At 33.9% G+C, this 22,154-nt stretch overlaps 1 protein-coding gene across 1 annotated transcript in view; it reads left to right on the top strand.

Annotated features, from left to right (window-relative positions):
• Positions 1-8,504, top strand: part of Art4 (arginine methyltransferase 4) — an 81,853-nt gene extending 73,349 nt beyond the window's left edge. Inside the window, exon 12 of the mRNA XM_071597239.1 lies at positions 5,322-8,504. Coding sequence (XP_071453340.1) covers positions 5,322-5,459 — 138 coding nt within the window. The 3' untranslated portion in view covers positions 5,460-8,504. The remainder of the gene's footprint in view (positions 1-5,321) is intronic.
• Positions 8,505-22,154: the final 13,650 nt, after the last annotated feature.

The raw sequence follows: 22,154 nt of genomic DNA, 5'->3' as shown, positions 1-22,154 counted from the left end.
ATTTCTGCTCCTACCTGTCTTGCCGAACCATCTCTCCTCTATCAGTCTTCAATATCCCATCACCAATCGGAATACAACCATCTTCCACACCCACCTTTCAAAAGCCTCCAATGAACGCCTTCTTCACTGACCCATGTTTTCTTCACCGTGCAAAACTACGCTCCATATCAAGGATATGGCGAGCCTCTTGTTAATATCCTTCTTCAAAGTTCATTATCAACAGGGAGTTGTGTGGATGACAGACTTTAAAGTAAGGAAATTAAGAAAAGGCACCTCCTCATCTTTGTGAAAGTATCTTTGCCTAACACTATTCCTCTCCTAAGGTCCCCTCTAATTTGGCTATTTTGGTTGACACTTCCAAGATAGGGAACTGCTCCACCTGTTCTTAATTTTTGCCTTCCAATTTTAACATTTAATATAGGTTCTCTCCCTCTCAAAGAAAACATCTTTAATTACATTTAAGAAAAAATACTAATGTTACATAACTTCTGGGGCCCAAATCTCTAACTTTTCTTTCCGGTAGAATAGATGAAATGTTTTCCTCTCGAGTATCCAAATGCATGTCTGTAACTTAGCTAGATAGCTGTGCCAACCGCAAGGTAGAAAAGTCTGGACTTAAAGTAATCTATGGAAGATGAGAAGTTCTTGTGGGAAGTGCTTCGTGAGCCAATGAAATGTTTAAATACTATTGGGTTTCATATTATGTCACCTGAATTCATAATGTGCAGACAAGGATATTACGGTGCATGAAAGAGTTTGTATCGTTTATAACTTCATATTTATTAAATATTTTGATGAATAAATTTGTTGAGGATGCTACTGCAACAATCTGCAGGGATGTATGCATTGATAGGAAGATGAATTCCTAAAAAATATCACTGGTAGATTAGTATCAACGTGATTATTTTTTAAGTGGATAATAGGTTATTTCATACTTACACAATCATATAAATCTTCACACGACATTTGAATGCATTCCCAGCATTAACTGCTCAGCTAAAAGTTAGCGATGGTAATCCTAGAAAGCAATATAAGGAAAATTTGTAGATAAAAAACTTTCATCAAAACTGTACCAAGCTCATCCCATCAGCTGTTTGTAGTGTAGAATGGAGGAATAGCACCTCCCAAATTTTAATTTTCTATGAAAATTTAGTCACTGAATTTACCCACTCAGTAATATTATAATCCATCAATTTACCATTGATGAAATGCAGGCAATGTATTATTGGTCCCTCTTGAAGTAATACTGAGATATTTAATGTAGTTGAAGTTAAACCAGCACGAATCGTGGTGAGATGGCCTGAATAGACATTAAAATTTGATTTTAAAAAACTAAGTGCATTCTGATTTTGGCTCTGGAATGGTAGTTTCAAAATATGACAGCATTTTATAGACACATTAGAGAGAAAATGATGGCTCTGTTGAGAATTATAATTTCCTTTGTCGAGGACTTATCAACGCGATTTAGTGCTTCAATGAAATCAATGTTTGAAAGTATTTTATCAAATCGCCATTTGACTTAGACCGATATTTGTATCATGTGCATGCGATTGTGGGATTTAAGGCAATATGGTAGGTGTATGTACGTTTAATGATTGAATTGAGGAACTGCAGCTTTTTTGTCTTAGAAATTTGCACTGTATTCTATGAATAGTGCATATGTGTATTGATTAATGAAAGGTCAGTTTTACTTATACTAATTGACTACGGATTTCCTAATACTGGGTGTTTTCCGGAAGAAATAATTTCCTGTGCCATTCCTATTGGTCGGAGTGGAATCAAACCACTTGGAGTAGGTGGGGAGGGCTCTAAGCATTGCCACAAAACCAGTCTCAGTGCTCCATTAGCTGTCGAAGCGGCGGCACATTAGTTATTGTGAACCTCTGCATGCCGACATTGTCACGGAAAAAATAGAAAAGACGATTGAGCAACTTAATGCGACTAAGTTTTGTGCTAAACTGTAAAAAACTTATTAGGAGACTAACAAGGCCTTTATGGAGGGCCAGGAAGAGGTTTACGATGCTCCAGGGTCGTCAACTAGCAAAAAAGACAGCAATGTGGTTTGTGTTCGACAATTGTTGGACTGCATGACTGGCGATTGTGTATCAAGATGGTTGCCAATGAACTGAACTTGTTGTCTAATGTTGTGTTTTGCATTGCTACTGAAGATATAGAAATGAGGAAAGCATGCACCAAGCTCTTTCCCAAGGTGTTATCAGACGACCAAAAGACCAACCATGTAGAAATTTCAATTGAACTTTTGCAATGTATTGAAAATTAACCTGATTATTTATTTGGACCACATCATCACTGGTGATGAAACCTGGGTTTTTTAATATGACCCAGAAACAAAACGCCAAAGCTTTTAGAGGCACACCGTTCAGTCCTCCCAAGTCTAGTGAGGCAAGAATGAGCAAATCAAGAGTGAAAACAATGCTCATTGTCTTTTTCGACAGTAAAGGAGTGGTCCATAAGGAGTTTGTTCCTGAATTACTGGCAGTTAATGCTGCCTCCTACGTGGATGTGCTGGAAAGACTTTGAAAAGGGGTCATCAGGATGAGAAAAGACATCTCCGCTACCTAGTAAATCCATCACAACAATGCACTACGAGTCAGCAAGTTCCTGGCCACACACTGGGTGCCAATGCTGGCCAAACCCCTCTTATAGTCTGACATCCCCCCAGCAGACGTTATGTTCCCTTGGATTAAGGCAACCCTGAAATGAACCTGTTTTTTGTCTATAGAAGAGATCCAATCAGCCGTGACGAAGACCTTGCAAGAGGTCCCCGAAGATGCCTTCCAGGGCACATACCGATCATGGCTGAGTCACTGGAAAAATTTGGAGAAGGTCAAGGGCAGTACTTTGAAGATTGGAAGTGTTGGTGCAAATCTGTTCAATAAATCACTTTGAAAAAATTATTGGATTACTTTCAGAATGCACCCTGTATAGCAAGCAGGTTTGGGAAATTACTTTTGTTGATAGACAAAATAGGTGTGTCATTGGAGTGAACTGACAAATAAATAACTAGCAATGGAAAATGATTTATGACATTAAGTAAGAAGATTTAGCAAATTCAAAACGTTTCCTGTATTGTCCATAAGAAAGCCATCAAGGATATAAGCTGTGTGACCGTAAAAATTAAAATATCATTAATGAAAACATTAGATATTCAATTATATCTTGAAAAATATTAATGCTTCAGTCGTAGTAATGTCATTAACATTTTAGTTTGTGATACAGGAAAAATGAAATCTCATTGACGGAAGGGTAAGATATTTGATCAAATAAAAAAACACAGATGACATCAATTATAGTCTTTAGGAAATGTATGTACGTAGCATTTTAAATTCATTGCCCACAAATCATCGCCATCCTCACTAAATCTGAAAAATGAATTAACTACATGCAATTTATCAAGTTTTTGCACACTAACGCAAAGTAGAATATTTGATTTAAAAATTTGTTGGAGAGGAAATCTTCATAAATAATGACATATTATAGCTGAGTTATGGGCAGATATATCAAGTCATTACACTAATGTTGCTTTAAGTCATCATGGTGCCAACTATGGGATATCAGCAAACCATGGCTATCACTTCATTTTGAAGGATTCTGCGGTGTGCAGATGTTGAAGATCTAAGTCCTCCGGTATTTACTCCACGTTTACCTCACTTCTAACCAGAAGGCGCTGACTGCAATGCCAGGGAAACTGTTTTAATGAGGACAAATGAAATATGGACCAAAGCGAATTAAATCCTGGAAGACTTAGATCTCCATGGCTATCCTTATTGTTTACTATCGGGACAGTGGAACACCATTTTGAAATTTTGTGACCTTTCAAGGATTTAAATCAATTTGTCCTGGCATTTTGGGAGTACAGAAGGGTTTCTTTGTGTTTTTCAGTAACTGAAGGTGATGGTTGCCTTGTGACTCCAGAATAATGGGAACAAATGGCGTAAGAAATGATGAAAACATTCCATTCCTCCTGGTGGGAAATAAAAGTACATTGGAGGATAAACATCAGATTTAGATTCATGAATAAATAGTTGGAGCCCACAGTGGTCAGTGTCTCATACCAAAATTTCTGTGAACTCACCCAAAAATGTGGATAAGATGTTCTTTGTTTCGCTGTGGGAAATTTATTCTAAAAGAAATAAAGGGCAACGAGACCAGTAATGGACAAAGGAAAGATATGAGCAAGAGGAAGAAGTTTCAACAAATCATTCTGTTGGTCTGAGAACTTATCATTTCATTGCTGGCTTAAAATATTTCTGCGATATTATTCTTTCTTCTGTAACTTTTATTGAAAAACAAATATTTATAGATACCTTAGTTGCGTATTTCACGGCTTTTTCACTTTTATCATACATTAACATTCATCATTGTTCGGTTTTATTATTAATGGTAATTTACCAGGTAACCTCTATAGCGTGACCTCATTATGCTCCATCACGAGTTGGGTATTGGAACAGCGCTACGCCATCAAATTTTGCATGAAACTGGTTATAAGCAGGAAAGAGACTAATGGCATGCTCTTGGCTGCTTATAGTGATAATGCTATGGGTAGATCGGGTGATTTTGAGCGGCACAAGTTGTTTCGGGAGGGTAGAGAAGAAGTCGAACGTTCAAGGTGTCGTTTGACCTCAAAAAGGTACGAAAATCTTGCAAGAGTGAAGGCTTTGTTGCTAAGGGATTGCAGATTAAGTGTTTACATGGTTTCTAATGAGCTTGGCATCCCAAAAAGTGATGTGCATCGACCTGTGATGGAAAACGTGGGCATGAGAAATGTGTGCACGGCATTGGTGCCGCGAGTGCTCCTAGATGGACAAAAGGAAACTTGCCCTTGAATCTACCCCTCACGGCTTCTTGACCATTTGAGCAAGGATCCACATTTTTAAGCAATGCCGCCGCCTTCCAGAAGGCTTACAAGGCGTGGAAAACCTGCTGGCAGCGGTGTATGGATGCATAGGGGTGCTGTTTCACAGATTTGTGAATGAATTTATCAATTCTGGCAATACATTTTTTTAATCGACTCAGTCCTACTAATTTAGGGACAGGTTTTGTATGTACATTTATTGTTTAACCATTGTGGAGGGTTAGTTCCTGTGTAATTGTTTTTAGTTTGTCTACAACCTTAGGGTATATTACATGCTATTGTATGGTTTCTTTTGGTATACCTTTTCAGTGCAGCTCAAGATACACTTGCTGGCCAGTGGCTCAACCTTGTTATTGCTAGTTGAAGCCATTGCACCTGCCCATTGAGCAATGTTTTAAGATATTTGGTTCATTATAATTTATTTGAATTATTTGATGTTTTTCAGCAAACTCAGCAACTAGTATTGGGCAATACTTCACACTATCCCGTGAACAACAGTCTAATGATTGGTGACTATGTTACTCCAGCTGGGGTTATGCTGTCAACCCAAGGAATAACACCAACTCAAGGCTACAGGCAGTGAGCAGTGTTGTGTTGTGAATGAAATTCATTTTTGGATCCTTCTCCTGAGGTTGGGCAAATTGAGGTGTGTTTGATATTTTTTTTATCCTGTGTGAGTTAACGAGTGGTTGTGTATGTGAAACTGTGTTCTCAAGATGAAGGATAAAAAGTGCTAGAACTTGATACCTACTATGAATTGTAATACCTGTCAAAGGGTAATAAGACTGAGTAGAGATATGTTTATATTAAATGTAAGCATTATTAAATATTAAATTTACTGAGAGTTTCCATTATAAGATGCACCTATTTCATGATCAGTAGAATGTATTGATACTCCCATTCCTTTAGTTCTTGTGACACGGCAAAATTTAGTTAAATTTCATGCATTGTACATATCATTGTAATTTGACTAAAATGTCAGTGCTTTCTCAGAATACATGAATGTAAAATAAGGAAGTTATGTAAGTTGCATTGGTTTAGGTAATATTTCTCAATCGAATGTATGCTTGATTGTTTTGATTACATGAATGATTTTATGTATGAGAAGGAATATCCTTAAATCATATTGATTATGAGACCGCTTCTATTGGGAAAAAAGGAATCATTTTAAGGAGGGCCATGGAAAATATCTTTGCTGTCAAGTGAAATAATTGATGAATTAATGATCAAATGATAATGTATATAAATATGGTCTGCTGTTTATACTGTTGTGTGTATGCAAATTTCAGGTATCATGCCTGCATTGTTTGTTGCCCTTTTTTGAATTAACTTAGCTATGGGGTGTATTGATGTATTTTTATTAATGGTGCATCTTATAACTTCCATGCTCGCATCAGTACAGAGTAAGTGTAATTGTATTTAATAACTTATTTTCATTTTTGTGTACATGGTGATGAATCAAACATTATTTTATATGAATTTTAGTGCATGCAAAGTTTTATACTTAAGAAAATTTGGAAGGAAATTTAATTTTGTAGCTAGGAAAAAATTTGTGTGAGAAACCCAGCAACTTAAATTTAGGCATAAGGTTATGCCAGAATCTATGTCGAATAGTTCTGCTTTAATCTAATTGTTATTAAGAGCTATAAAGAATGGAAGCTTTTATTTGACCCAGTATGAGAGCTCAAATATTTTGCCAGAAGTTAGTGATAGATTTCCAAGTAGTCTTGTGTTATCTTTATTTAATTGAATTCAAGTAATTAATTTCCATTGTTATGCGGTCATTTTAATTCTTCATATTCTCTCCTTTGTTTCATAAAGAAACCATACTATAGAGAGGCCAGCCTTTTGTCTTAAATTGAATTCTCTGTTTGAAGTGGAAACCAGTGGCATAATTAGACTTGAATGACGTAGAAGTATTCATGCCTATCTGATTTGATGACAAAAATGTTATCATAATGACTGTGTGATTTTGACACAGTTGTTTTTCAGATGTGTTGTGTTTTATGCAAGGGTCCTTAAACAAATAAGATGGTTCAGAACTAAAGTTCAAAACTGAATGTAATGTATGGCAACATAAAAATACAGATATGGTATAGCAAAAATGCTACTTAATGCAACATTGTCATAAGTATAATGCTCACTGTCTACACAAAAGTGTTTACTCCAGTCAGGAAATGATAATCTCCCATGGAATTTTGATAAAATGCCAAAATTATATTAAATATGTTTTGATGTTCATCATACGCTTATATGAGTCATCTTTGGGGAATAAGTACTGGAAAATTTAATTTTTAGTGGCGATTTGACATTAGTTTGATATTAGCACCCAACCCTTCTCTTTTAAGAAGCAGGCAGCCTTTGATCCAGTTGAGGATTGAAATTCCTGTGTAATGCAAGGTGATGCTAAAGGCTATCACCTTGACTGTTACCATTTAGATCAAGGAATTTCTGGGATTGTGAATGGATTTGGGAACTCATTGTAGAAGTTCAGGTATTGAACAAATAAGCAGTTGAGTGTCATTGGATGCCAGTCCGTGTAGTTACTGGGGAAATATGTACTCCTGCCTTATCACTCACTCAGAGGTCATAGGTTTGGGTCCCACTGAAGTACTTTTTTTGATGGAATTTCGCTCACATTGGGTGTGGGTGGACTCAGTGGCACGGCCCTCAGGATGGAAAAAAAAAGTTTTATCGGTAACCACTGCATTCGATACTGGTGTTGGCATTGGTCTTTGCCAACAATAGCATCCAGCAGAAGCCTAAGTGACATTCCATTCATTTTTAAAGACAAATTGCTTATGAGTTGTAGATCCCTCGTACTAAATTGCTAATGTGTGTGAGGAAAGGGGGTTCACCAGGTTCTTTCTGATGAATTCATCGCATATCATTGTGGTTGAGCCTGATTTTCTATAATAGTATAGATTGAATGATTCTGATTCAAGTTGAGGCTAGGGTGATGCAGTTAAACGGATGGTGTGCCAGGGAAAACGTCAAAGAGCAAGGAAATATTGGAAGTTCTTCATTACTTGTTAACTTAAGTACAAGGCATTGAGATGAACGAGAGCTGATAGTTAGATGATAACAGCTTTATACTTACAGGGTGGCCAGCAGCAGGGGAAACTGGAAAAAGTCTGGAAATGTCACAGAGCTTGGATTTTTTTAGTGTCATAAAAATTAATTTTAAAATTCATTTCAAATGATGATAATTATGGGAATATGGCCTTATGCAGCCCATAAATGTAATTTAATTTTATAATTATGATAACAATATGTAGTGGAAGCACTCTGTAGTATTTATCTTCATTAGAATTCTACACACATTTATTTCACTAACCTTTGTTGGCATGTGGGAGTGTATATGCATATATATATATATATATGTATCACATGTACACCAAGATAGCCCTGGCAAACAAAAAACCTTTCGCAAAGGTGAGAAAGGAGTTCTCTCCCTTGAGAAGGTGGCAGTGCCACTGAAAATTTGGAATGTGTCAGTTGTGTTCTCTTTTTGTGTGTTTCTGTTTTTGTTTGCCAGTGCTACCATAGTCTAGACTTTCACGCAAATTATATATATATATATATATATATGTGTGTGTGTGTGTGTGTGTGTGTGTGTGTGTGTGTGTGTGTGTGTGTGTGTGTGTGTGTGTATGTATATATATATGTGTGTGTATATATATATATATATGTATGTGTATATATATATATATGTGTGTGTGTATGTATGTATATGTATATATATATGTATATATATATATATATATATATATATATATATATATATATATATATGTATGTATATATATATATATATATGTATGTATATGTATATATATATGTATATATATATATATGTATGTATATGTATATATATATATGTATGTATGTATATATATATATGTATGTATATATATATATATATATATATATATATATATATATATATATATGTATGTATATATATAAGTATATGTATATATGTATATATATAAGTATATGTATATATGTATATATATATGTATATATATAAGTATATGTATATATATATGTATATATATATATGTGTATATATATGTGTATATATAAATGAAAACCTGCCAAATGGCAAGCACATATACATTTGCATGAAAATTAATATAAGTAAAAGTGATAGGAACGCAACACATATAAAAGGCAATCAGAGGAATGGTGGGGAAGGTGGAATCAAGAGGTTAAGAGCATCGGTCCTGAAAGTTGTGAGATCAGTTAAAGTCCCACTCAAGGAAACTTATCTATACTTGTGATCTGCTTGATTTCACCATCTCCACCATTCCTGTGGTGTTTGTCCTTTATATGTGTTCCTACCCTTTTCCTTATGCCTATGACCATTTAAATGAATATATGTATGTATATATATATATGTGTAAATATGTATATATGTATGCGTGTGTGTGTAAGCAAGGCACTCGTGGGTACCAGCTCAGCTTCACCCTAGCCGTGTGATTTTGTGGGTACCAGATCTTCCTGGGAAACCCTAGGCGGCACAGGGAAGGGATCTGGCCCCCTTACCCTCTAGTGTGAATTTCAAATCCCATTGGAAATACAAGTTTCATCGCAATTACACTGTGACAGTTTGTGTAGTTGGGGGAATATTTTGGGCAAACCTGTAATGCGTAGGCAATTTTGTGATTGGATGTTATTGATAAACCTTCATTTGCCATTTAAATTCATTTATTGAGTGAAATGCTCTGAGGTTTCATCTCAGCCATTATCTCGAATTTGGAATGGTAAAAAGTTTCCGAATGCTAAATGAAAACATTTATTTGCTGTATGTGTACCTCTGAAGTTAGATTTTGTCTGTAATACTTAAGACGTATGGGCTGAATTAATACTTGCCTTCAAAGCACTCTTGTATGTTTGATTATTACTGCTTAATACGGAATATTATATTGCTTGAGGTATGTGAAAGGCTGCTGCTAACTTTTGGTAATTGAGTTGGCTTGTTTTCATTTGCACATTAAATGGTGGTTTTTTTCTCAAAGTATTGTGAGTATGTTGATGCTCAGTGCAACATTTGTAATAATTGTGTTTCATATTGATTCATGTCTTTTCATTGGTGCAGAAGATGTGTGCATGTTTGCACGTAATGTTGAGGAATTTATTTAATGTTTTTTTAAGTGTAGTGATGCGGTCCTGCAGCTTTGTCCAATAAATATATCTAAGATTAATACTATTCACAAATCAGCCTAGGAAGCATGCAGTGGGGTGTCTGAGGGTAAAGCTCTCACAATGTATCTTATCGGTTAACTCTGACACACTTCTTTGTACAATACCATATTGAGGGAGTCCTGTGAGTTTTTTAAAATTATTCAGATGGAAAAAATCATCAAACAATAGCTCCTTAGATAATATATATACACAAAACTGCTTTGTACCTTAATTCAAGTCAGGAAATTAAGTGTTGTCTTTAAATAGATCATAAAACTAAAATGATTGGTAACATTCATCATCTCAGATCAGCAAGTGGATATTTTTCTTATTGATCTCATGCAAGTGCACAGGTGACTAAATATTGATTTTACTGATAGGATTTTAATTTGACACTCATTTTCATCTATGTCTTGGCAAAAATATTTTGTGATTTAGGTGTCTATTTGGAATGAGTAAAGAGGTATTAAATTCTTCATAAGGTGCAGGAGCTAATATTCTTAGGTCGTAGATGCAAAAGTTGTGGCATTAAGTTAAATTGAGTATTTTTTAAAGGAGGTATAAGTGTTATACTGGCTCCATGTTGAAAAAAAATTGATAGTTCCTTGATGTTTTGGCCCTCCATGCCGTTACATCACTTGATTTATCCCTTCTCCTGCTTAGGCCTAAGTGAATATTTGGAGAGGTGTAAAGGAGGTAAAGGAAGAGTTTGGTACCTCCAAAGACTCTTGGAGAAAGAGTATATTGAACTCTCACTGAGCAGAACTAAGCATTTGCTCACTGGCCAAAGTGTATCTTCTCACAGAGACCTTTTTAAAACTAAAAATAATTGCCCCCCCCCCACACACATTTTAAATTATAAATTGAAAAACTGAGGCGAAAAAATTTTTTTTCTCCCCACAAAATTGTGGATGTGAGAAAATCCAGTGAAATTACAGAGTAGAATATGAATTCAAAATTTTGCTGAATAGCATATGTCCACAAAAATCTGTGCAATGTTTCTCTTTTTTTACATCCTCAAATTTTTAATCAATTAATCAGCCATTGAGCTCGCCTCATTCTAAGCCTTAAAAGTACTTAAAATTCATGCAACAGGGTTATGGGAAAGGGTCAATTCCTTTCCCTATGCCACCTGTGGTTTCCCATTAAGATCTGATCCCCAAAAAATCACACAGCTGGGTTAAAACTCAATGATTATAAGGTGATAACATTCGTGTAACTCTGGGCATGAGGTAGTTCAAAACGGCATGCTGAGACTTTTTAAAAAAAGTAAATTATTTTTTATATTTTAAGTGCAACTACCTGTCTTTAATTTTCTGCTCAAGTCGAGAATAAGATAATAGTTTATATTTACTCTCATTTTAACATCCATAATAAGCCCTGACAAGTCCAACTGTGGGAATATTGCTCTAGCCTATTAGCAAAATGAGTTTGTCAGTCTGCCTTTCGATTTACAATGAAAATGCATTCATCCTCTAGCATTGCAGTCCTATAAACAATGCATTGTGATCCAAATCTGCTTTGTAACATGTATTTATACTGAATGTTTTAGGTGACTTACTTGAATATGCATGTCTTTTAATTAACAAGAAATAATGTGAATGGTTGTTTTATAACAAAAGAACTTGCCTTACTTTCCTCATTCCCTGATGGTTAATCAATGCAATATACTTTAAAATTGAAGGGACAAACTGTCAAGTAAGCTAGTGTAAAAAAGGCTGTCGTATGGATAATGCTATCTTGCTCTGGTCATTATGACTGTTGTTTTCAGTGTATGATCTTGTGATGTGACTCAGTGTTTTGAGAATTAAATTTCATGTTGCATAGTCGAGGGGTCTACCACATTAGCTATCTTCTGAAATTCACATTTGCTCAGTTCCTTCAGTTCTGGGGCATTTGTATTCTGTCATCCATAAATTTCTTGTGGCCACTTTTTTAAACTTTTTATAAATTATGTATTTTATAATTTAATAATTTTAAAAAGAATAGATCGTCAAAAACTCATCCTAATTTGCTCCTTAAGTGAATAAGTAATAACCATCAATGATAATCATTCATTTTTCCTGATTTACTTTTATCATTTATCATGGTCTGTCCGTGTGCAAAAGACCCATTTCCTTCATTTCTGCATGACTAGGCCCGCGATTGGTTGAATGAATTACCAGATGATCTGAAAAGATTCAAAGTGTTATTGCAGGGAAATGAGCGGAATAAAAATATTTGTTTGGTATTTTTTCACAATAAAACAAATATTAATTGAAAATACATCTTTTAATGCTTTAAAATAGTTTGTTCTATTTTGCTGACATTTATCTTGTTTTCTGGAAGAGTTTATGATTTAGAAGGTATATACAATATACATACTGTGGAAATAGTTTTTCTGATCCATCCCCTGGAGTAAGTGTGGCTGGAAAAAGTTTATAACTGGGCATGGATATTACAAGAGGTAGCATAAAATAAGTATTATGTTTCTGTGTATGCAAATGAGATCATTCCTTGGTTACATAATATTTTACTGAAGAACCCAACCATTTTAGAACTGCCCGATTTAAATTTGTCTGAAAATCAAAGTCCACCAATTGCATTCAATCATTAATAATTGTTATATAGGTTCTATAGCAGACACCTACCTGGAGACTTCTGACAAAGGAAAAATTCAGTTATCAGAAGAGTGAGCGAGTACTCCATAAATATTTTCCATGAATGCCATATGTTGTGGCCACTTGTGTTTCTTCCATGCATGAGCATTAATTATGACCATTGTTTAGACATTTAAAATTTATTGTAGTTGAGAGGATTTCCCAAACATTTTAAATTTATGGTTCCATAGTCTTGAATATTTTTCATTTAGTTCCTCCTTGGAGCTAATTTAGTTCCTCAAAGTCAATTTACAAGTTTTTATAGTCAACCCCTGCTGGAGTTAGGACTTTCTGGTGTCAATAAATATGTTCCAGCACTCATCAAGGTTAGTTTTCATAGAATGTGTGCTCAACGATGCTTCTTATTACATTTGTAATGGTTTTCGAAGAGTTTTAAAGTTACCTGTAGCTTTGAGAAACTTCAAGGTGCTACCTGAAACCATTTTAATAAAGTGTTAGCTGGCAGGAGTAAATATGGAATCGCAAACCTGAAATACTGTACTCAACAATGAGGTAAATATAAATAGACACTCAGCCATACATGAAAATCCACCCAATGTTAACCATGTACTCAGGTATTTGGGTGTGAATATAAGGAAAAGGATTTTGAACTTATGAAGCACAAACGTTGTTAGTGGGAAAGGTGGAAGGATGGGGCTCATAGTAGGAAAAAGGATATACATACAAGTAAAAACTTCATCATTACAGCCAGACACTTTGTTTTAGAATAGTCATTGAGACAAGAAAAATTAAAGAAAAAGTGAAATTTCATGGCTTGGAAAAGAGTTCACCATAATGGCCGCAGACAATCAGTGTTGGTGGTACAGAAGTTTTAGAGAAAGGCATAAAATAAAATCCTTATGGATGACGAAGTCTTAGGAAGTGAAGGCAGCCTCATTGATTCTTTAATGATTGAAGGGGGCTGCAGTCAGATGTTAAGTAGAGCAGAGGGGGAATCCACAGGAGCTGACTTCACTTCCTCATCTGTAAATTCTTATTTTGTACACATCTCTTCGCCATTTGTGCCATCAACAAGTATTTACACATTGTTACTCCACACACTATTTTTAAATATTGGAGTAAAGTATACAAAGGAAATACCGATGCTGTTAAGTGTCATTGGAATGTAATGCATAATATAAAATTAGAATTTTTAGGACTTGTCTAAAATTATTTCTTGATGCCTCCTCTGGGAATTTCAGTTTATGGTTTGGGAAGGTTTGCTGCACTGTTTGTGTAAATGTTTTCATTTCTGTGTGTTGGATATAAGTTGACGTTGGTTAAAACATTAGTTCGTACAATTTAAATAAAATCATACGCCACAACGTAGTATCATGGTGTTAGTTTTATTAGCAGTTTAAGAGGCATACAAAGCTATACAGCCAATTTCACTAGTAAGACTATTTAGCTACTGCAGGAGCTGTTATTTTGTTATGGGGTGGTATAAACGGGTTGCTCTAAAAATGATTTCTGAGGATGATTCTTCTTATAGAAGATTTCTGTCAACTTTGTGAATACTGTAACAGGAAATGTTATACTGCCCAGTGACCTTATAGGTACTCAGTAGTAGTGAAATAGTTCTACGTCACTAGGGAACTTACACTAACCTGCCTAGGTAACAATTTTCTCTTCATTAACTAAAAATGAGAGGGCAAACTAAAATTGAAAACTGGAGTATCATTTTGCAACCAATTTACTCTGGCCTAATGTTCCATAGAATTTCTCACCAATTTTTTGTCAATGGACCATTTAATCCCATTCAACTGTATTCTGAAAGTACTTAAATGAAATTCAATGTTTATGGATGGTTTTTCTCTCAGTTTGATCTATATTCTATTCATACGCTTTCCTTCCATATGCTATAATTTGTTTGATTTTTACTTGGTGTTGTGCCATTACTATTTTATTTCTCAATATGAAAAGGATTTAATAGGGTAGCCAACAAATGGAAGATAGTTGCCATAGTGATATTTTATTTATATTTGAGACCCGTGGGGCATGTGGCAGAAGTGGCGGTACTCATCAGAAGGTTGATTCACATGGAATATATCTATATAACATCAATCTTTGATAGATGATCACAAAGTAATGCTCATTTTTTGATAGGACTGTTTAAATTTGTACATGTGCAGTTGTAAAGTCTTTAATTGATTAGTGTCCATTTGATGGCATCTATGATTTAGCGGAATAAGTCATGCTGCTGGGTTAAGATTTTTCAACTTTAAAAAAGCAATTAAAGTGTTTTGGGAAGGCTTTAGTTTTTACAAGTTATAGCTGTGGATAAGTGTGTGGAGACAGGTATTCTTCATAGGGTGAAAATATTGCTTTGATGATTCATTTGGCTTTATTCTGTTGAATTGCCTATTCTTTAAAGAAGACAAATTAATTCATGCAAAAATGTTGTGAGAGTACTTAATTTATTAGAAATTGATTGTTAATCTCATTAAAATAATCAGGAAGGTATATGGTAATCATATATATTTTGTCTTTATTTATTAATGGTTTATGTTTTGAGAAAGAACAGTATAATCTGGGTGGATTGTCAGTAATTCACAAAATTTCTAGTTTGCAATGCCCACTTTACTTTGAAATATAGGCATACCATGAAGAGAGAGAAAGGACAAACTTTTATTTAATATTCCATTTTGAGAACTGATTCGGAGTGCAGATCTGCCGTGACCATCGGGAATTTGTATGCTAAATGCTTCACTGAAATTTGGCTTGAGCATGCATGCTTCCTATGTCATCACATTTAGGTAGGCATTAATGTTTTATCTAATTGATTTTAAGTTGGTTGTATTTACTTCCTATATCTCTATGCAGTAAATGAATTATTTAAATATTTTTTTACATATTTGGCTCCAATCTGCACTCTTTCCTTGAAATGATGTCATTGGATTTTTAAGTGTTTGATATTTTATGTGTGGTATGCTAAATTAATAAATTTTGCCTATCTATACAGTAATCTTAAAATCTGTTCAGGTTCATAGGGAAATGATTGGCAGGAGATAATAAATTCACATTAAATTACATAAACTTTCTAGGGTAAATTAATGTTGACACTCCGATGGAGCTTCAATTGGTAATCTGGTAGGGCAACAAATTTGTGTTAGTTAGTAATGAGGAACACAGCAATGAAATAAGCAAAATGTAAATGAGTGTAAAGTATACCTTACCTTTAGTGGTTGAAGTCATTGATTCTAATTTAGGATCACTGTAAAAATACTCTCAGGTTATTGATTTTCAATTCTGATTTTTAAATAATTCTTCATTTGGACTGATTAGGAGAAATTAAGCACTCTACAATAATAAATTAATATTTAGTTGGTTAAGGCTTTCGGTCATTCCTCTGCCTCAGAGTCTCTCTTGGCGACAACAATATTTCCAGTCTGCCAGAAGTGGTATCAAGATGCCAGCAGCATGGCTGAAGAAACTGTTGTCACCAAGAGACTCCCTAATGTGGAGGAAGGCATGAAAGTCTCAACTATTGCAGATGAATGCTGCAGAAACCACAGATTTCTTTCAAAAATTTAGTTAATTGAGGAAAAATGGGAAAAGAAATCCTCGAGTTTCCATTTGCAATCAATCTCTAATTCTATACTTACCTGATAATAGGTGACATTTTTTCTCGCATCTTTCAGTGGTGGTGAATAATGAGAGATGCCAATTAGTTGGAATGAATTAATTGATTTAAATATTCTTACATGAATACTATGTATTTATTTAAACATAAATGCGGGGTCATTGTGATACATATTTTGCTAGTCATCATTTTACTAAAAAAACCCTTGAGTTTTAGTTTACATGCACTTTAGTTCATGGAAGATTAAAATTTAGCTCGTGACAAATTGCAAAATGCCTTACTCAAGGTCTTTTTGATCACCTCTCTTCATTATTTCAAAGCTAAGAGGAAGCAGTATCAAGTAGTATTTTCCAAGCATTGGTCCTTTGACAAATCTAATGAATTTCTGTAATGTAACAATAGTTTTAAGTATTGCCCAGAGCAGGCAGTTTTATTTACCGAGCAATGTCAGAATAAACATCTCAGTCTCAGCTTCAAGAGTGCGAGTATTTGAAGAAGTAGGGAAATTTTGCTCCTGAGCATCTTTCTCAAGTCCAATATGTGTATTTCTTATCTTCATGATGAGTGGTACACCTGTACCAATTACTTGATGTTAAACCATGTAGTAATAAAATTAAATCTCAATTCCCCAATGAGCATCTGCATTCCCATGGGATTTTTAAAGTATGGTATTCCGTTTTGTATTAGAATGTTAAATATTGCTTACTTCATAAAAATCATAAGTCTGCCATGCCATGTATATGTTAAAATGTCCTTATATTGGGTTTTTTATATGTTTTTGTGGAATACTTATGTAATATTCTATATTCATTGCATTATCGATAAGGTAGGTAATTTTTGTGCCTCCGGTGATTCTCTATATTATTTTGTGGTAAATTTATTTACCTGTTGTAGCATCAGATGTGTGCTAGTAGGTTGAAATTTGGAGAGAAGTGAAGAGTCCAACAAAGCTTTCTGGTTAATCATGGCCTCCCGTTTCATACCCTGCTCGTTTTCCATTCATGTAATTTTCTTCCAGCCCCTTAATGTTTCTGAAATTTACGAGTATGCTAAAAATTCAATGGAAATAGCATCTAATGAATGGAATGAACATTTAATGGAGGGAACATGGCATTCTCTTGGTGTTGCAGGTACCCATCCAGGGTCGGCTGTTTTACATTACGAGCATTCAGTTTTGATTAGATTATTATTTTCAAAAATTTTGAATGAAAGGGGTAAATTGAAAGATTAGAATCTTCGTAGTTTTTCAGTTTGTGTTTTCTGTTTGTATCATCATTCATTAAATGCCTTGCAAATTTATGCATTTAATTGAATTTTTCTCAGCTGGTGGCACCCTTCCATAACTTTTTAAACTTCCTTCCCATTTTGAATTATATTATAAAATTCCATGAAATGAAGAGTATCTAATACTTTAAATTTACAGGAGAGCATACATGCATCACTTTTAGAATTTAGGAGAGATTACTCTGTTAAATAAATTATTTGCATTTTTGAATCAGACGTTAGATATTTATGTTTTTCGGCTCAAAGCAAATATAGTGTGGAAATCTTTAGAGCTTAGTTTAATGTAAATAACTGAGCCTAATAATAATAGTAACTTTACAGAAAGCATATGTAAGCATTAAAATTTCATAATAGCGTTTGTTACCCTTTCTTGGTTTGTTTGAGACGTAATCAAGTGACTAGTTGAAGTAGTGTTTATATTAAAAAATTTTATTTTCTGCCTATCTTATGGACCTTGCTTAATTGTATATTAGGTACAGAAGGTATTTGTAAAGGCCTGATTAAATACACAAAAATGAAAATGGCTGGATAAATGTTAATCATTGGGCGCCTTAACAAGCTAATGCGGTCAATGAATTTCCCGAAATTCATTCTGTCTAATAATTAGTGAAGAATGCCAAGTCATGAATGAAATTACGACTTCATTTCTTTTACAATGTGCTAATTGCATGTGTGCTGTTGCGATAAATTGATTTTGATACACATATTATGCATTAATATTTCTAATTGTGTATAATTTGCCTGCAGTTGTTGAAAGAATCCAAACTAATATTTACAAATGAGGTTACAAATATCTGTCATATTAGGTTTCAGGATGATTTATAACAATTTTCTTTATGATCTTCATCAATGTTCCTTGTTTGGATGTTTCAATTTCTAAAGGTAATGTTTAAATGAACGATGTGTGATTAAAATGTTTAAAAAATGAATCGAGTCAAACATTAACTCAAGAGCATTTACTGTTTTAATATCTTTAATGTAAAAGAGTTGTTGCTCAGGTCTGCCACTGTGTGAAATGTATGAATACCTGTGGAGTTGTTATTTTTCCCCACGTGTGGCCCATAAAGGCCACAGAGTGAAATGTTTCAAGGACTAATGATAGCCACAAATTTGAAATAGATTGATTCAAGTGGAGTTATGTCTCTGCAAGAAAAAAAACTATGTGAACTGATTTGCCAGTGTTGACTCCTGCTATGGAATCTATTTATTAAGTGCACATTAACTTTTTGTCCTTCCATGGCAAACATTCTCTTTCATAATGAAGCCAAGCTAAAAATTTATGTAATTATATATTAATGGAAACTGCCTATAATATTTTTAGTGGTACATTGTCGGGAACAACTCTTGCATTAGCATTTGAATGGTATGGATATTATTTTACTCACGCAATATTCATGTTGTTACTATTATACAGCAGTTATTTTACTTGTTATTTCAATGCCATAAAGAGCTTGTGCTAAAAATGAACCCTACCTCAAAATAATGTAGCTAATTTTTGTATGTTTAGAGACTCTTCATCAGTAATCATCAAAAGTCTTTTGTCATGTTTTCCATAATGTGCAAAATAACTTGTTTCATGTGCAAGAAATGGTTTCTGCTTGGCTGAAACTATTAATTTTAAAATGCAATAACTATTGTTGTGGGAAGATATCTTTGTCAATGATCTCATAACAGCAGTATATAAATAGAGTACCTACACAGGTAATGTATAATTGGTGACAGTGATACACTGATGTTTGCACCATGGTCCAGACATCTTTTACCAGGTATATGAAGTGCCCTGTCTCTGAGCCTTAAACATTGATTCACATTTTCGAAATTTATTGATTAGGTGTCAGTAGTATAGGTACTGGAGAAACAAATACACGATTGGGTGAATCATTGATAAGAATACTCTATAATGGAAAGCACATTTCCTAATGGTTGTATTTCTGCCTGCCATCTATGAAATGCTGATATTTTATTAGTCTTTAAATGATTGAATTGTATGTAACAATTTGTAATAATTCAGTGATTATGTAGTCTGTTTCCTGTATATATGACTTTTAGTTACAATAGAGCTGATAATCCTTTTCCATTAGTTGTGGGCATATTATACCTAGGTTAACAGTTTGTATACATATTGTCATAAAATTTCACAGACTTTATCATTATGATTCTCATCTCGTAAATTATCCTGCATGCTTCATTACAGTCATAATTTAAACCCTTTTTAAGGACTTTCTCACCATATCATTAATTCTGACTTAAAAAATAGAGTGGAAATATTTAACCCTAGCACATTATAAGGCAAATTTGACATAAAAGAAAACCAAAAGGCAACCAAACACTGTTGGTTTAACTAAATTTGAACAAACATTGCATTTCATGCTATGTAGACAAATATTTTATGTTTCAATAAATTTATACCCGGTGTCCATGCCCAGGTGTATTTCAGAAACCATGCCCAGGTCCTTTGTGAATTTGTTAGTATTAGCAAATAGGAGCTTCCATAAATATTAATTTAGCAGCAATAAGTGATTTGACAAGAAATTAATACAAACTTATCTCGAAGATATCAAATAGTGTTTCCTTGTATATATTTTTATAAAAGTGTTAATACTTGTTCTCATACAGGTGGTTACATTAATTGAAATAAGTGGTCATAAAATCATGTTGTACAAGGAATACGTTTTGAGTTTTATGGAAATTAACTTGCTCAGCCCTGATTGTGATTTTTTCCTATGATGTCTTAACATGATACTGGTTTCATTGGTGCTGCATGGGTGTCATATGTTATTTATATGTTTATGTAGTTTTAGAGAAAACTCCATTTTGAGAAGTTGTAAGACAGATGACAGTTGGCTATTATGTTATTTTCCCCTTTGTAGTGGCAAATCTCTATTTTGACTATTTTGTATTATTTATGGAACCCATTATTTATAAATTTAATTTGTTTTTAGTACAAGTAGTTTTTTATGATAGTTTTTATATAGCAGTGTTTGTCATTGACATTTAAGTTGAAGCATTTTATGTCTCTCTGCTGACTGGAGAAGGACAATTATTGCAATAAAATCATTATCTGGGAGCAAAGGTTATAGTAGGTATCTTTGAAAACTTGAAAAATACCTATTTTCATTTTGGCAATCATTTAATGTCTTTCAATTTTAGTAAAACCTTTTCAGACAATGGAAAAAGATAGGGCTATTTAGAAATAATTATTAATCCAAAAGAAATACCTTGATTGGAAAGAAGTACACTTTAAGTCCAAATTGTTAGCAATAAATGGCCATATAAATGTTCCAAAAAGATGTAAATGAATTAATTGACACCCTGTCAGGTTATAACCATTACATTTTAAACTATGAAATGTATTTAGCAGAGTATGATATAACTTTTTGGTCCAAGTTTTCTTTTTATGTTTTAATTTTCAGTCCTAAGTATTGCCATTTCAGTTCTGTGATAATCAATGTACCAGCTGCCAAATTGTTGACTCGCAGGTGGAAGTAGTTCTTTTTTGATATGCCAGAGTAAACCTGCATTTAAGTTACATCATTGCTTAATGTACCAACCTATTTGAGTAATTTGTTCAACTAATTAAGGAATGAGTGGGTCAGAAATAGTTAAATGATTGTAAATACCACTTTAAACATTGTTAATTGTATAATAAATGTATCTCCAAAAGTATTCATCAAGGGATACTCTCATGTAGGGGATGCTGATTTTATCACAAGCAATGTACACATGCTGTGATAGTTTCCGAAAGCTTTTTATGAAAGTTTCTGAAAGCTCTTGGTCAAATTTTGATTCATTTTGTTTTGCTGTTGTGTGTACTCAATGAAAGATAAATGCCCAAAAATTATGGAAACATGGGTTATTATCCCTATTATTTTGACTTCATGATATAAGATTATTGATGTAGTGTAGATTTGAGGAGTTTTTTTTTACTTACTGTTCCACAATAGCCTTCCCTTTGTAAGGCAGGCATTTACTATAGATAACTCCTACCCCTAAATTTGTGTAATTGTAATGGGAGGTAATTTTGCCTTGGATTTAATAGTTACATTGCACAATAGACGGATGGCTGTAATGCAGCTGTTAAATCTTGTATCAATATTCATTAATGAGAAAGACATTGGACATCCTTCAGTTTTGTGTTCACTATGTTTAATTGGTTGTGACAAATTATGCTGCTCAAATTATGCCCTCATAACGAAGTTTGTAGATATATTTTCAGTAGTGTTCCAAGGGAAGTGTTTACTGAAATGGTTCTTCTGGAAGATTTAAGTAGTATTCTTTTATAGATAACTCTAATCAACAAGCCTGAGCAACTGATTGATTGTAAGATAAGAGGGAATTTTCAGGGTGTTTATTAGAGATCATCTCCAATTGATGTTAAAAGTATTTGTAGCAACTTAACCGGTGACATTGATAATTCCTATGAAATTGGTGTTAGGAATATTGACATTTTTCAATTCCTTTGTTTTCCACTGTGTGTTGTGAATGGTGTTTCTCATGTACATCCTCTGGTGTGTGTGCATTCATGATTTAAGGATTATCATATGTAATTGTAAATATGTTTCTAAAAATGAAATATTTATGC

The sequence above is a fragment of the Hetaerina americana genome, unplaced genomic scaffold, assembly GCF_022747635.1.
Source record: "Hetaerina americana unplaced genomic scaffold, ioHetAmer1.1.p SCAF_82, whole genome shotgun sequence".
Classification (NCBI taxonomy): domain Eukaryota; kingdom Metazoa; phylum Arthropoda; class Insecta; order Odonata; family Calopterygidae; genus Hetaerina; species Hetaerina americana.
Note: the sequence above shows the minus strand (reverse complement) of the source record. Positions and strands in the feature narration are given on the sequence as shown.